We start from the raw sequence: 14,149 nt of genomic DNA, 5'->3' as shown, positions 1-14,149 counted from the left end.
TCACCTGGACAGGTGGAAAGAGTCCTCCTGGTGAGGGCCCTTGCAGATCTGAAGGCGTTTGGATCTTAGGGTCCTGCAGGTGGCAGAGGTGGCGTGAAGCTTGCTGAAGGGGTGTCGGCAGGTGGTACCATGGTCAGATCTGATTTCGGAAGGCTCACTCTCTGGTTCTGGTGTGGAGGGGGTGGGGGTAGGGATGTGGTTCGCACAGGTGACCCAACACAGAGTCCGCTAGAGGTTGTTGTAGGTGCTCTCGGGGGAGGACAGCACCCACTGATCCAGAGCAGCGGCGGGGGGTGGAGTGGGGAGGTGGCCTTGGTTGATGGCAAGCGGGTGGTTAGGGAAGTGTCCTGAGTACCCCAGGTTTCTGACTTGGGAGACTTGGGTGGAGAAAGATGTCACCGTCAGGACTGGAAACGCAGTGGGAGGCAATGTTGCGGTGGAGGGAGTGGTGCTTAGTTCAGGGGGTGACGTGATGAACTTGAAGTGCACCTGGGACTTGGAGGTGGAGCTCCATGCAGGCTCTTGGCCTGGGGACGCAGTTTTGTCCAAGAGGTCCCATTAGTTGATCCTGAGTGGGTTAGTGTAACTGACTGAGTGGGGGGCGGATGAGGCCACCTGGGGAGGGGGACTACGTCGGGGGCCACGTGAGCGTGGTGGTCCGCAATACTGAATGCCGCAGAGAAGGTGGGCTTGCGCCCTGGACACAGCCTGCCCCTCGCCTCCCGGCTCCCCACACCCCACTTCTCCTCCTGTTTTCCTCTTCATTCCGCATCTGGTACATTTCCTTTATTCCAGTTTCTCTTTTTCAACTTCCTTCCTGCTCTTTTCTTCTCTCAATATGAGACCTTGGTAGCTATCTGAAAGGGAGCTTCAGCCAAGTTCGTTTGGACGAGTTCCACCATGCCCCCAGCTCTGGGCTATCACAGGGAAGGTCAAGTTTGGGATGGCAAGGGGCAGAGTGATGGAGGGGCCCCTGATTTCTCTATGTCTCCTGCTCTCTTTCCCCACAGGGAACGCCATCCAGGCCTTTGGCAATGGCACAGATGTGAACCTGTCCCCTAAAAACCCCTCATTCCAGGCCACGCAGGCCCCTCGGGTAGAGAAAACGCCTTCTTTGCCAGACGACCTCAGTGATAGCACCAGCCTGGGGACCAGCGTCATCACTACCTGCACATCTGTCCAGGTGAGGGGATGCAGCTCTGCCGCTGGGGAAACGGAGCCGGGACAGTCTGAGGGCTTAGAGAAGCACCTGATGCCAGAGACGAGGTGGGAAATTACAGCCTGGGGACCAGGGACGAGGCGCGCAAGTTCCTCCCTTTGGATCAGGACCCAAGAGGCAGGAAGAGCTGATGGGGGCTAGTTTTCCATGATTAATTCACTAACTGTCACCTTGCAAGTATCAGACACCTGTTCTGTCACAGGATTGTACTAGATACCACGGGGGTGCCGGAGAAATGGAATGGTTACCATTTATTAACCATCTACTAATTACTGGGTACTGTGCTAGTAGACTCTACCTATTTCATTGATTCTCACACCATGACCTGTTGGAATTCTTGTGGTACACGCAGGAAACTAGCCCAGGGGTGTTAGGCGACACACCCAAGGTCACACAGCTGGTTAGTGGTGGAATAAGATTTCAAACCTACATCTGATTCCAAAACCTGTGATTTTCATTTGTTTGTCCATCCGTCCATCCATGCATCTATCCATGCATCCATCCAATGTGTGTCATGCATGCATTGTGTTCGACGTCTTATGTGAGATGCTAGGGAGACACTGGTGAATGAGGCTGATGCAGTCCTGTGTTTTGTGGTCCTTGTGGTCTTGTCGAGGGTCAGACAGTTCAACAAGCACCAGACGTGGGCTGCGGTCAGTGCCACAAGAGGAGACCACGTGGGTGGCATTGTGGAGACACACCACAGGGCTCCCCACTCAGCCTTTCTCTCTGCTGAGCTATCTTCATGCTGTCACACCATTTGCTACAGTAGATTCTTTGCTTAGGATGTTGGTTCTAATCAGAACGTGCCCCCCCCACACACTCATACACACTCTCTCTCACACACACTCTCACACACACTCATATATACTCATATACACACTCATACTATAGAACAAAGAGTTTAGAAGAAGACCTTGTGCAGAATATCAGGGAAAACAGAGGAGGGGGGAAACAGTGAGGGTGTGGTGGTGGGGATAAGGGGATGTTTCAGGCAGGAATTGGGGCTGGAATTGCTAAGGAGAGGTGGGGTCTGGAGTCCAGCCAGTGAGAGCACAACGTGAGCATAGGTTTGGGGACTGGGGGAACAGGCCCGGTTGCGTGTGGCAATGAAGATGCCAGTCTGAGTGGGGCGGGCTCGTGGGATCACCAGTGAGCACTCACTACGAAGTTTCAGTCTTGCAAGATGAGTAAGTCCTGGAGAACTGGTTACAGTGATGTGACTGTAGTTGACAGTGTTGTACTGTGTACTTGAAATTTGTATAGACCTTAAGTGTTCTCAGTGCAAAAAAAAAAAAAAAAAAGCAAAAAAAGAAGATGGTAGAAGTGTGAAGTGATGGATGTGTTGATTGACTCGTGGTGAGTTTTTTTACAATATTTATATATATTAGATTGTGCACCTTAAAAATATACTTTTTTCTGGCCATGCCGCTCGGCTTGAGGGATCTTAATTCCCCAACCAGGGATCGAACCGGGCAACTGCAGTGGAAGCGCAGAGTCCTAACCACGGGACCACCAGAGAATTCGCAAATAGATACAATTTTTGATGGTCAATATAACCTCAATACAGCCAGAGATGAAGAGCAGTGGGCTTTCAGAGTGCTGGCATGAGACCCGAGCAGGGATGGGGCCTGGCAGAGGTATCCAGGTTGCCCCGGGCACCCCTTACTGGTGCCCGTCCTGGTTGGGAAGCCCACTCCCCCTTCCCTTCCTGGTGGGCTGTAACAGCTGACCTCCAAGTGCCTTCAGGTCAGGCCCAGCATGGGCTCCTCCATGCCCCGCTCCCCTCCATTAGGCCGCCCCTCCTGATTTGGGCTGAGGTGCCCGTGTCACCCCTGGGTGGCTTCTAATTACACTCAACACGCTTCAGCGGCTGCTGGCGGGGCTCGGTGGCCACTCCACAGACGGTTGCCAGTTCAATTTCATGCTAGAGTGGCGGGCAGCTCGGCAGGTCAGGGCTGTGCCACCTGTCAGGTGACCAGGCTCTGGCGTGGTCTCTCTGGGCACTGCCAACCTTCCTCCCCAGCCCCTTGGGGCTGGCTCACCGGGGAGATGCCCACTCATCAAGGGCTGTGGACCCTTCCTAATACTCCCACAGAGTCACTGTGGGCGTGGAGAAGTTCAAAGCCCTGGTCTCATGCCCACCGCAGCCCCCTCAGTGCCTGATGCCTCTGACTCCCTTTTTCCCCCCCGCTGTTTCCCTCCAGTGGTTTGCTAAACCATCGCCTGGTTTCTTTCAGCCCCAGCCTGGTTTTCTGCTGACTCACCATCTGGGGGCTTGTCTTACACTTGGTTTGATTCCAGTGGGGTTAACACACGATCTGTATGAGAGATGACGTATGTGAGGAACCTTACACACATGATAGGTGTTTTGAATCCTGGAGGGCTGTCTGGCAGGGGGCTCCCCCAGGCCTGGCCCCAGGGTCCGTCCACTTGGATGTGTTGACTAAGTCACTCTGGGTGGGACAGCAGGGGCGGACCTCCCAGGAGGAATGGAAGAGAAGCAGACCCTCAGAGGGACCCACCCACAATCACCCTCATACCCCCGTTCTTTCTCACAGAAACTGAAAGGAAAGGGCCTCTGATTCTGTTTTAATTGCGGTCTTTTTTTTTTTTATTCTTTCATTTTTTAAAATTTCTTTATTTTAATTTTATTTTTGGCAGCGTTGGGTCTTTGTTGCTGTGCGCGGGTTTTCTCTAGTTGCGGCGAACAGCGGCTACTCTTCCTTGCGGTGCGCGGGCTTCTCATTGCGGTGGCTTCTCTTGTTGCAGGGCACGCGTGGGCTTCCGTAGTTGTGGCGCACAGGCTTAGTTGCTCTGTGGCATGTGGGATCTTCCCGGACCAGGGCTCGAACCTGTGTCCCCCGTATTGGTAGGCGGATTCTTAACCACTGCGCCACCAGAGAAGTCCTAATTGCGGTCTTTTATTTTGTGGTTTTTTTTTTTTTTTTATGTGATATGCAGGCCTCTCACTGTTGTGGCCTCTCCTGTTGTGGAGCACAGGCTCCGGACGCGCAGGCTCAGCGGCCATGGCTCACGGGCCCAGTCGCTCTGCGGCATGTGGGATCTTCCCGGACTGGGGCACGAACCCGTGTCCCCTGCATCGGCAGGCGGACTCTCAACCACTGCGCCACCAGGGAAGCCCTAATTGCGGTCTTTTAAATGAGCACCTACTCCTCTGTGCCAGGTGCTGGGCGTGCAGAGGGAATAAGCCCACGACCCTGCCCTCAGCTTGGCTGGAGGCTGGTGTGGGTGGTCTGTCCCTCCCCAGCCCGTGCCCCCTCCCTCAGCTCTGCTAGCTTGGAAGGGCTCTGTGGTGGCCCTTGTGGGGCCCTTGGGAATGACAGCAACCCATGGCCACAGAAGGGAGTCTCCGAGTGAGGGCAGAGACAGGGAGCTGAGCGAGGGAGGGAGGGAGGGAGGGAGAGGAAGCCCGCACACCCCAGACACCCCTGGAGAGAGCGGCAAGATCACTTACCTCTGTCCTCCTTCTTATCCACAGGTGGACCCTGGGGGAAGCCTTAGGAACCTCCTTCACTGACCCAGAGATGGTAGCCAGGTGGGGACCTCACATGAGTGATTGGATGTTAGCGTCAGTGGGCTCTCTGAGAGCTGCTTCTCAAATCCCAAAGGATGGGAGGCCAGTGTGGACAGTGGCTTGTTCACAGCACCCCCGGCCCCCGGCTCCTGGACAGTTTTCTTTTGGCTGCGCTGTGCTGACTCTTCCTCCAAATCCCCTCCCCCAAAGGACTTTCCCACAGTGGGGCGGGGTCTGGAATTGGAGGGACTGTTGTCTCCACCGAGGGGCTGCTGAGCAGAACTGTGGGTGTCTTAGGTACCAGAGAGGAGCCGGCAGCTGGGCAGGCCCCGAGTGGGCCCTGTGTCTGTGGTCCTTGACGCTCTCTAGAGTCTGGCTCTCATATGCTTCCGTTCCTGGCTGTGGCTCCCTCTCCGGGTGGCCCTGCCAGCCTGGGGCTCTCTGGAACTTGGAGAAACTGTGGCAGAATCTGCAGAACAGTGTCCCCCTCTGTCCCTGCTACACACACACACACACAAACACACACACCCCTTGTGTGAATTCCCTCCCTCCTGCCCAGTGGTCCCTAAAGCGAGGAATCTACAGGAGGCCATCAATCTTGCACCCTCATCCAGGGTCCTTTGTTTCTGAAGCCCATCAGGCACCCCTGGTGTAGGCCCAACGGCCAGGCTGAGCAACATGCTGGCCCTTGTGCTCGTCGGTTCCTCTGAGCGAAGGGCGTCTCCTTCCCTTCTCTTCCAGCCCTCTGCCTCTGAGTCCTACTTGGATGTCACCTCTTGGGTGGTCTCCTGACTCGACTCTGGCAGAACTGCCTTCTCTTTGCTTAGGGCTCCCGCTTTGCCTCCCTTCAGCCCCCATCACGACGTGTTCTGCTCCCCGCACCAGACAAGCATCCCTGGAAGGCAGGGGCCGCATCACCCCCTTGGTAGCCCTTATAACTGAGTGCTTTGTGCCTGGCATCGAGTGGGCGCTCCACACAGGTCAAGAGGAAGAGCCCAGAGTTCCCGATCATTGGATTGATGGGAACTTCCTGCTCTCTGTTCTAGAAAATGGTCTGTTGTGTTGCTCGCAGGCAACTCTATTCAGCTTTCCTCCCTCTCACTGATGCCCTCTGTGTGTCGTGAAGTATGAAGGTAAAGAAGTAGGTAAAGAAGGTGAAGATGCAGGAGGATTGGATAGAAGGCTCTTTTGTCATAAGATGGGGCCTGGACCGGGGCAGTGCAGCGAGGGCAGGGCAGACTGGCAGTGGGTTCCCACTTTCCCTGGACTTGGTTTGTTTCCAGTGTCCTTGGTGTTCCCGGCGGGTGGCTCTGGGCCAGTTTGCGGGACCCTGTCATATCACCTTCTGCAGGGCTGCGGGGCCCTATTAACGCAATCTCCTTTGCTTTCCTTGTCTCCACCAGCCAATTTCTGCTCTCACCCTTGCTAGTGCCCATCACATCTGGGGGAATTAAAAATGAGTTTGGAGGGCTTGCCATGAACCCTCCTCACCACATGCCGGCCACAGGCTCAGCAGCCGGCAGCCACGTCTGTCTCCTCAGCCCCCTGCCTGTTCCCTGGACGGGTCTCTTACTCAGCACGCAGGCCGGTGGCTGTCAGAGCCCGGGACCCAGAGGCTGTTCAGTGTATCCGTATGCCTATTAGGCATACGTTTCTGACTTACAGATTCGGCTCGTTTCAAAGCTTTGAGAGGCTGATGCGTTCCTTCTTTTCTTCCCTCCCTCTGGCTCTCCCTTGTACTCATTCATTTATTCATCCGTCAATGCATTCCCTCATTTATTCAACGTAAATTCTTACCGCGCGTCACCCTGTTCCAGGCACTGAGGCTGACCAGCATATGAGGCTGGTACCTTGGTCCTCATACCAGCAGGAGGGCCAGGGTGCACGCTCAGAGAATTACGGGGCAGGAGGTGATGGGTGCGCCAGGGGGCTGGATAAGGCGTTATGGACGCAGAGCGGGGAGGCGGCTTTGGGTTGGCAGTGGACGCACAGGACTCATGGACCAGGTGTACCCTGCTGCTGGGCCTGGAGGAACAGGGAGAATTGAGGACACGGAGATGCAGAGATGTGGAACTGGGAGGGGTGGGTGAGGAGGGAGCAGAGACGGGAGTCAGGACAGCATAGGGCAGCTGAGGAGGGGGGCGGGTCCTGCCGGCTGAATCTGGCCTGCTGACTGTTTGAATAAATTAAGTTTTATTGGAACACGGGCCATACCCTATTGTTATGTATTGTCCACGTGCTGCAGGCAGAGTTAAGTTGGGACTGACGCTATGGCCGGCAGAGCCTAAAATTGTTACTCTCTGGCCCTTTGCAGAAAATGTTTGCCTCCCCCTGACCTAGAGGAACACAGGCCATGCGTTTGGGAGAACGCAGGTTTCTGATATGGGAAGGAGCGGGTGGGGAGTCAAACCTAATTTTCAGGTTGAACTGGTGAGTGTGGAGAGGCCGCTGAAGGCTTCTGAACAGGGATGTCTGATGACAAGTGTGATTTGGGAAATTAATCTGACAGCAGGTGGAGACTTGTTGTCGAGGGAGAGTGACTGGGGGACCTGTTAGGAGATTTTTGCAATAGTCAGTGATAGTCAATGGTCATCAGAGGTAAGAAAAGAGGGGTTGGGCTTCCCTGGTGGCGCAGTGGTTGAGAGTCCACCTGCCGATGCAGGGGACACAAGTTCGTGCCCCGGGCCGGGAAGATCCCATATGCCGTGGAGCGGCTGGACCCGTGAGCAATGGCTGCTGAGCCTGCGCGTCCGAAGCCTGTGCTCTGCAACGGCAGAAGCCACAACAGTGAGAGGCCCATGTACCGCAAAAAAAAAAAAAAAGAAAAGAGGGGTTGTACTAGTGGATGGTGGGGAGTGGAGGAGGGCGAGGTGTGTTACTGGGGGTGGGCATGTGCAGGACGGAGGTCCCCAAGGGCACTGAGATTTGGGGATGGGGCCGGGGACAGAAGCAGGGGACACAGGAGAGGGCCTGCCAGCCCCGGCCAGGGGTTTTCCCATAGAGACAACACTGGACTTGGTCCCTGGCACCTGGGCATGCCAGACCCAGTTTCGGGAGTGTGGACAGAGGTGGCAAGGAAGAGGAGGAAGACGATAATTTCCTTCTAACTTCCTGAGCAAAGGGCCCCTCTGAGAGAAATTTCTAGAAGGATGAACCTTGTCTTTGCTGCCATCCTCCCTTCCTGCCACCAAGATAATCAGGTGAGATAGGCATCAAGGGTGGTCTTGGGGAGGGGTGTGACCTCAGAGGACAGCTGCACCGTGGGGGGCTTGGGGAAGATAGAGCCTCTTCCCCCTCCCATTTGCTGTACTGGGGCAGAGGTGACCTTGTGGGTGTTTATTTCTCTCATCTGGGTGTGAGCAGGGCTGTGACTCTTTCATCTTTGGAACCCCCTGCAGGGGAATGGTGTGGGGGGGAGTTAATGGTGAAGGAGACGGTGAATTTGAGCCTGAGGCTTGGGCATTAGGTAGTGGAACCTCTTTCTCTCTGCACTTCCCCCATCTGCCACTTTCAGAAAAGGTTGGCTGACTGGCAAACACCCACACTGTTCTGTGTGCCCAGGACTGGGGGAGAGGTCTTGGGCTTGCTGTCGGGGGAGATTACTGCAGCCTTCACCCCTTCGCTGTCTGTTCTGTGTTTTCTGGAAGTCAGGTGGAGGGGCCCACGGGGGCCCAGACTTCTCCCTGGCTTTGCTTGCTGAGCTGTCAGGGTAGAGCTAGGATAGCCCCAGGCTACCAGCTGACCTGGGTCTCACCCTGCAGCCCCAGTCCTGGGAGTTTACTGGATGCAAACGCTGCTTCGCTCTGCATCACGCTTGGGGATTAAGGGGCGTTTATACTTGTCCAGAGCTTTACTGCACCATACGCACGGTCTCATGTATCTCACGGTGTATCAGTGAGGTTCGCTTGACTATCGCTATTTTATAGATGAGGAAACCGAGGTGCTGGTAGATGAAGGGATTTGCCTGGGGTCAGTGGCTGAACCAAGACTGGAGCCCTGGCCTCTGGCCTCTGGGGTCCTTCCTTGGATCAAGGGGCTGTTCCACGGGGATGGGCACCAACACTTAGGACCCCGCAGTCTAAAAAGGAAAGGCTGGGATGGGTCTCTGAGGACAAAAATCTGTAAGCTGGGTGTTGTAGCACTTGAAGGAAGTACTTGAGGACAGTGAGAGGAAGCACAGTGTGTCACCTGGCCACTCAGCACGTGTTCAGTGTGTGGCAGGTCAGCCCTGGAGCCTGCCAGATGGAAATGCCATTGGTTCAGAAGGGCTTGGGCAAGTGCTGTGGATGACGGATCCAAGATGGGTCACTGAAGGGGCATGGGGAGGGGTCCTGTCCTGATATTCATAGAGCCCAGTCCTCTTACCCAAACCAGGTCCCTGTGGCCTGTCAGAGACCACACAGTGGGTCAGATTCCTTTGGCCCTGGTCCTGGGAGGTGGCATCCCTCTCTCGTGGTAATATGGGTCAGAGGACGGGATGAAGGGGTCCTCTCCTGTTTCTTCTCCTCCCCCGATGCTCCCTCCCTCCCCCTCTTCCCTACCTGGTGCTCCTGTCTCCTTGGGTGCTGTCTTTCCCTTTTTCTCTACTTCATCCCTCCTCTCATTTCCTCTTACTCCTATCCCTTTCCTCCTTCTCCTCTTCCTCTTGCTTCCTATCTAATATTTGCCAACACCCCCTCCTGTGTCTTCCCTCTTCAGAGGAGGCTATCAAGTCCCAGGCGGCTCCAGAGCTGAGCGTTCAGATCCCACCTCCTCCCCCCACGGCTCCTCTCTGTGTGGTTGACCAGGCTAAGTTGTGTCCAGGTCTGTGTCCAGGACCCGGGGTTCCCTGAGAGCTGGCATCCTGTCACAGAAGGTCAGGCCAAGAGGTCATCTAGTTTAGCTATTTTCTCAAACCTTATTTATTTTTAAGCCACAGACTATTTTTTTTTTTTTTTTTTTGCGGTACACGGGCCTCTCACTGCTGTGGCGTCTCCCGTTGCGGAGCACAGGCTCCGGACGCACAGGCTCAATAGTTGTGGCTCACGGGCCCAGCCGCTCCGCGGCACGTGGGATCCTCCCGGACTGGGGCACGAACCCGTGTCCCGTGCATTGGCAGGTGGACTCTCAACCGCTGTGCCACCAGGGAAGCCCACCACAGACTATATTTAAAAATAATTCTGTATATAACTTCAACATATAAAACAAGTCAAAATAGAGCTTCTTGGTTGAGGTAGCGGAGAGGACCGGGATCCCCAGCTGTCTGCCTGTGATTCCACACAGCCTCCTGTTTAGTGAGCACTGTGGGAGGGGGCGCCAGGGAGAAGACAGGGACCCTGGAGGGGGCGGAGACACGGCTGCTGTACCTGCAACAGTTAGAGCTGGAAAGGCTGCCAGGAAATATAGGTGCTGGGCTGCGTGGCACAGACCCTGACAGGCTACAGGATGTCATAGGTGGGGACCTAGCTGGGGCTGGGAGTTGCTCAGGGAGGTGACCGAGTGAGGATGGTGGGGGGCAGTCAGGTGTAAGCTAATGGTGACAGCACAGCCTCTGAGGTGGGGTGGGCAGGCTCCATCAGGCAGTGACCTCCCACAGCCCTATCTGGAGCTGCACTTGGTCCTGGGCAGTGGAATCCAGTCCTTGGGTCCGCAAGGGCCTCCGAGCACACACCCTTCTGCAGGGATGCAGGTTGGTGGCTTGGCCGGGCTAGATCTTGGCACCCAGAGTCACTGGTGCTGAGGTATTATACAGGATGCTCCTTGGTTGAGTCCCTGATTCTGTCTCGACTGCACTCGTTGTCCCCATGATCACATTTCTACCTTCGGTAGTGACTCTGCTCTTGGCTGGGGCCTTTGTGTGACAGCTGGGGCCTTGTTTAGCTGACCAGATGCCCTGGGTGGTAGATTGCCTGTGATGTTCAAAGCACCCTTCATATCTCTGGCCAAGAGCAGTGGTTTAGGCATAATTTCTTGGGCTTCCCAGTTGCTTCTGGTGACCAGAGCCATTTGAGGCCAGTTTAGAAGCATCACATCTCCCAGCTGGTTCCCATGGGTCACTATTATGATGGAGACAGCAAAGCGCTGCTTATCACACCTACCCTCTGGTCCTCATCCAGGTGGTGTGCCAGGGGTGGAAAACCCTGGAGTCATCACCAAGCCAGCTTTCCTTCCTCATTCCTCACCTGGACCACAGAGCTCCCAGGTGCCACACAACCGTTTAGGGTGGAACAGCCAACACCTGGCACCATGGCCAGATGTCCGCCTAACCTGCCCCAGTGGCAGACATCACTAATCAATCACAGCTCTCTTCCCCATGAGCCCAATGAGGACTCATGATTTTTCTGGAGCTGGCACTGGGATGCTAGTTCTGATCTGTGGCATTCATTCATTCATTCATTCATTCACAGATATGTTAATGAATGGTGGTTAATAAACAGTAACTGAGTATAACATTTATTGAGCTGCTGTTATACAAGGAAAGAAAACATGGTCCCTGCTTCATCCAGAGGAACTCTGAGTATGGTAGACAGACCCGGGAGTGGCTTATTATTTTATTAGGCTGTAAGTGGGAGAGCAGAGTTAGAACTCCCTTCTTCAAGAGCCCTGATCACTGAGAGTGTCAGAGAAGGGCAAAGGTCTCTGTGCTGCCAGTGCTCTTTACGTGTACACTGTGATGTCAGGGGTGGGCAGCAGGGCCATGGAATGTGTCGTCTCATCTGAGTCATGGGACAAAGCCCGGCCAGAGACCCAGCCCCAGTGATCCATCCTTACTAGCGCTTTCTCTCCCACAGGAGCAGGGACTGAAGGCCAATAACTCCAAAGAGTTAAGCATGTGCTTCACAGAGGTGAGTGAGGGCCTGAGTGGGGGTGGGTGCCGGGGGCTGGGCCAGAGTGGGTTGTTTTCCAGGAGTGCCTTGGACTTGAAGCTCCCAGATTCCATTGCATGGACTGGGCTGGCTGAGCTTCTGGCCCACCTGGACCTTGGTAGGTGCTCACTCTGTTGGGGGTGAGGGTAGGTGGGTATAGATGTTGCACCCAGGGCCCTTACTTGTCTCTTGGGTGAGACGCAGGAGGCCGCTCTGAGCAGAGGTCCTGGCAAGCCTTCCTGACTCTTTAAGACAGGTGTTCCCAGCAGCCTGCTCTGTGCTGGTTCTGTGACATTGAGGAGGTGGAATGATGGCACAGGACGTGGGCCCTTCCGTGAAGGAGCCCCAGCACAGGAGTAGATCTGTGACTATGTATATGTATAGCGTATATATAACTTAGAGGAGAAGTAAAATTAGTGAAAGAGTCTGCAGAAGGAGGGAGAGTTCAGACAGGGGTGTGCAGTGGAGGCTCTGTGGAGGAGGGATTCCAGCAAACTTAGGAACCCGGAGAACGTAGCTTCTCTCTTCACCCCTCCCCTCCCCTCCCTTCCCCTCTCCAGAAGCAGGTCCTGTGGACCCCGAGACTTTCTTCCTTTAGATCTTTATACCATCCCCATCCTCGCTGGTCTGCATTAGCCAGGCAGGGAGAGCAGCCCGTTGCCCTGGGGGTTGCTGCCTTGTTCCCCGAGTAGTCAGCTGAGGCATAGCCCAGCTCCATGGAAGCCTGGCTCTGCGAAGAGGGTCCCCTGGGTGACCAGGAGGGCAGGGGCCTTAGTGCTCCACTTCCAGAGTCTTTTATTCTTTTTTTTTTTTTTTTGCCTGATCCCAGCCCTACTGACTCGTTTGTCCTTCTTTCTGCTTCTGTTCCCGCTTCTGCCTGGCCACAGCTCACGACCAGTATCATCCCAGGGAGTAAAAGGGTGGTCAAACCTAACTCAGGCCCCCGCAGAGCCAGACCATCGGCTGCCTTGACCGCTGTCTCCTTCCTGATGCTGAAGCTGGCCTTGTAGACTCTGGGAGGTTTCCGAAAGCTACACGGACGAGCACACCCGCCTGACAAAATGGAAACACACACAGACACACACACACCTTGCAAAAAAAAAAAAAAAAAAAAAGTCTTTTCCCACCTTGTCTCTGAACCTGTCTCCTCCCAGGTTTCTTCTCTGGAGAAGTTTTTCTAAACCAAACAGACAAGCAGGCGGGCAGCCTAAGAGCTGGCCCAGAGGTCCCCTGGCAGGGGAAGCCCAGTGCTGAGGAGGGCACAAGGGTCTAGAGATGCCCTTCACTTTCTTCTGGTGTTTTCCTCTCTGGACCCTGCTGACATGAGAGACCAGGATGACATCCCCACCGCCTAAGGGACATGGGCTGGGGCAGGATGGCTGCCGCTCTCCTCAAGCTCCCCATTCTGGGGACCTGCCGGGGGCTGGCGGGGGACGTCAGGCAGCAGAGCAGCGAGGCTGCCCGCCTTGGGGTCCAGCTGGGTACCTTCAGCACCTCCAGCTGGCTTCAAGGATGGAGGTTATCTCGCCTCCCTTCTCTGAGGGCTGGATCTGACCTGTGGAGGGTTGCGGTGCTGAGCCCCCTTGACCTCCACGGAAGCACAGGGTGGGAGGCGGGGCAGTTCCAGGGGGCTTGGGAGCCCAGCCTGCCTGGGATATCCCGTTGGGGGTTGGGAGCAAAACTTGGATACCACCTCAAGGCTGATTCTTCCTGCTTGGTGGCAGGAGTTTTGAAATCAAAGAGAAATGATTTTTTGTCCACTCCCTTGGTTTCTCTTGGGTCCATTTGGTGGTTCTCCCTTGGGAGGGAGGGGCTGGCGCTGAGAGGGGCAGAGAAGACCACCGGGGCCCGTCTACCTGCACCACACTCTGGTCTCTGCGGCTCTCTCCAACTCTTTACTCTCTGCCTCGCTCTTCTCTTTCCTCATTTCCGAGATGTATGCACACTGTATGTACATTACACGGCTCCTTTCTCGACATATATGTATATACACATCCGTATACATATATCGTGTGGTTCCCCCTCCTTTCCTTTTTTTTAAGGAACAAAACTAATGAAATAATACCCTAACAGATGATCGAAAATGTATTACTGTAAAGTTTATTTTTTTTAATAATGTTGTCTATGATGGGAAACGAAGGTGGTTGGCTCCCTGTGTCCCCGCCCCAGTCGGGTTGACTGGGCAGCGGAAGAGGGTTTCTGATCTATATCACGCTTAGCAGAGGCTCCAATAAACGTACTAGGAAGCGGTCTGCCCTTCTGCCTCACTCTGGGTGTGCCTTTGTCCCTATTTTGTTCTTGGCCCAGTGCCAACCTCGTGGCTGCTTCCCCGGGGGCTCCTGGTGGGCCTTGGGAGAGCGTGTGTGTCCGCGTGTGCACACGTGTGTCTGTCGTGTGTCCTCGGTGTGGCTGATAGAACTCTGTTAGGAGACGGTGGGGCTGAGGTCCCAGCTGTGCTGAGCCTGCGGGCTGTTCACCTGTCATCGCCTCCCTCCCTTCCCAATCAGCACCGATGCCCGTTGGTCCCAAACTGGAAGAGAATGAAAG

At 55.1% G+C, this 14,149-nt stretch overlaps 1 protein-coding gene across 3 annotated transcripts in view; it reads left to right on the top strand.

Moving 5' to 3' along the window:
- The window catches only part of GFRA2 (GDNF family receptor alpha 2), a 96,706-nt gene extending 82,852 nt beyond the window's left edge, over window positions 1-13,854 (top strand). For all 3 annotated transcript variants that reach the window (XM_060301227.1, XM_030832648.2, XM_060301228.1), the window contains exons 7-9: window positions 1,011-1,183; window positions 11,528-11,581; window positions 12,490-13,854. In XM_060301227.1, the coding sequence (XP_060157210.1) occupies window positions 1,011-1,183; window positions 11,528-11,581; window positions 12,490-12,612 (350 nt within the window). In that variant the 3' untranslated portion in view covers window positions 12,613-13,854. The remainder of the gene's footprint in view (window positions 1-1,010; window positions 1,184-11,527; window positions 11,582-12,489) is intronic.
- Window positions 13,855-14,149: the final 295 nt, after the last annotated feature.

Source organism: Globicephala melas, chromosome 6, assembly GCF_963455315.2.
Source record: "Globicephala melas chromosome 6, mGloMel1.2, whole genome shotgun sequence".
In the NCBI taxonomy this organism is placed as follows: Eukaryota; Metazoa; Chordata; class Mammalia; order Artiodactyla; family Delphinidae; genus Globicephala; species Globicephala melas.
The sequence above is the reverse complement of the archived record's forward strand: the minus strand, read 5'-3'. Positions and strand labels throughout refer to the sequence as shown.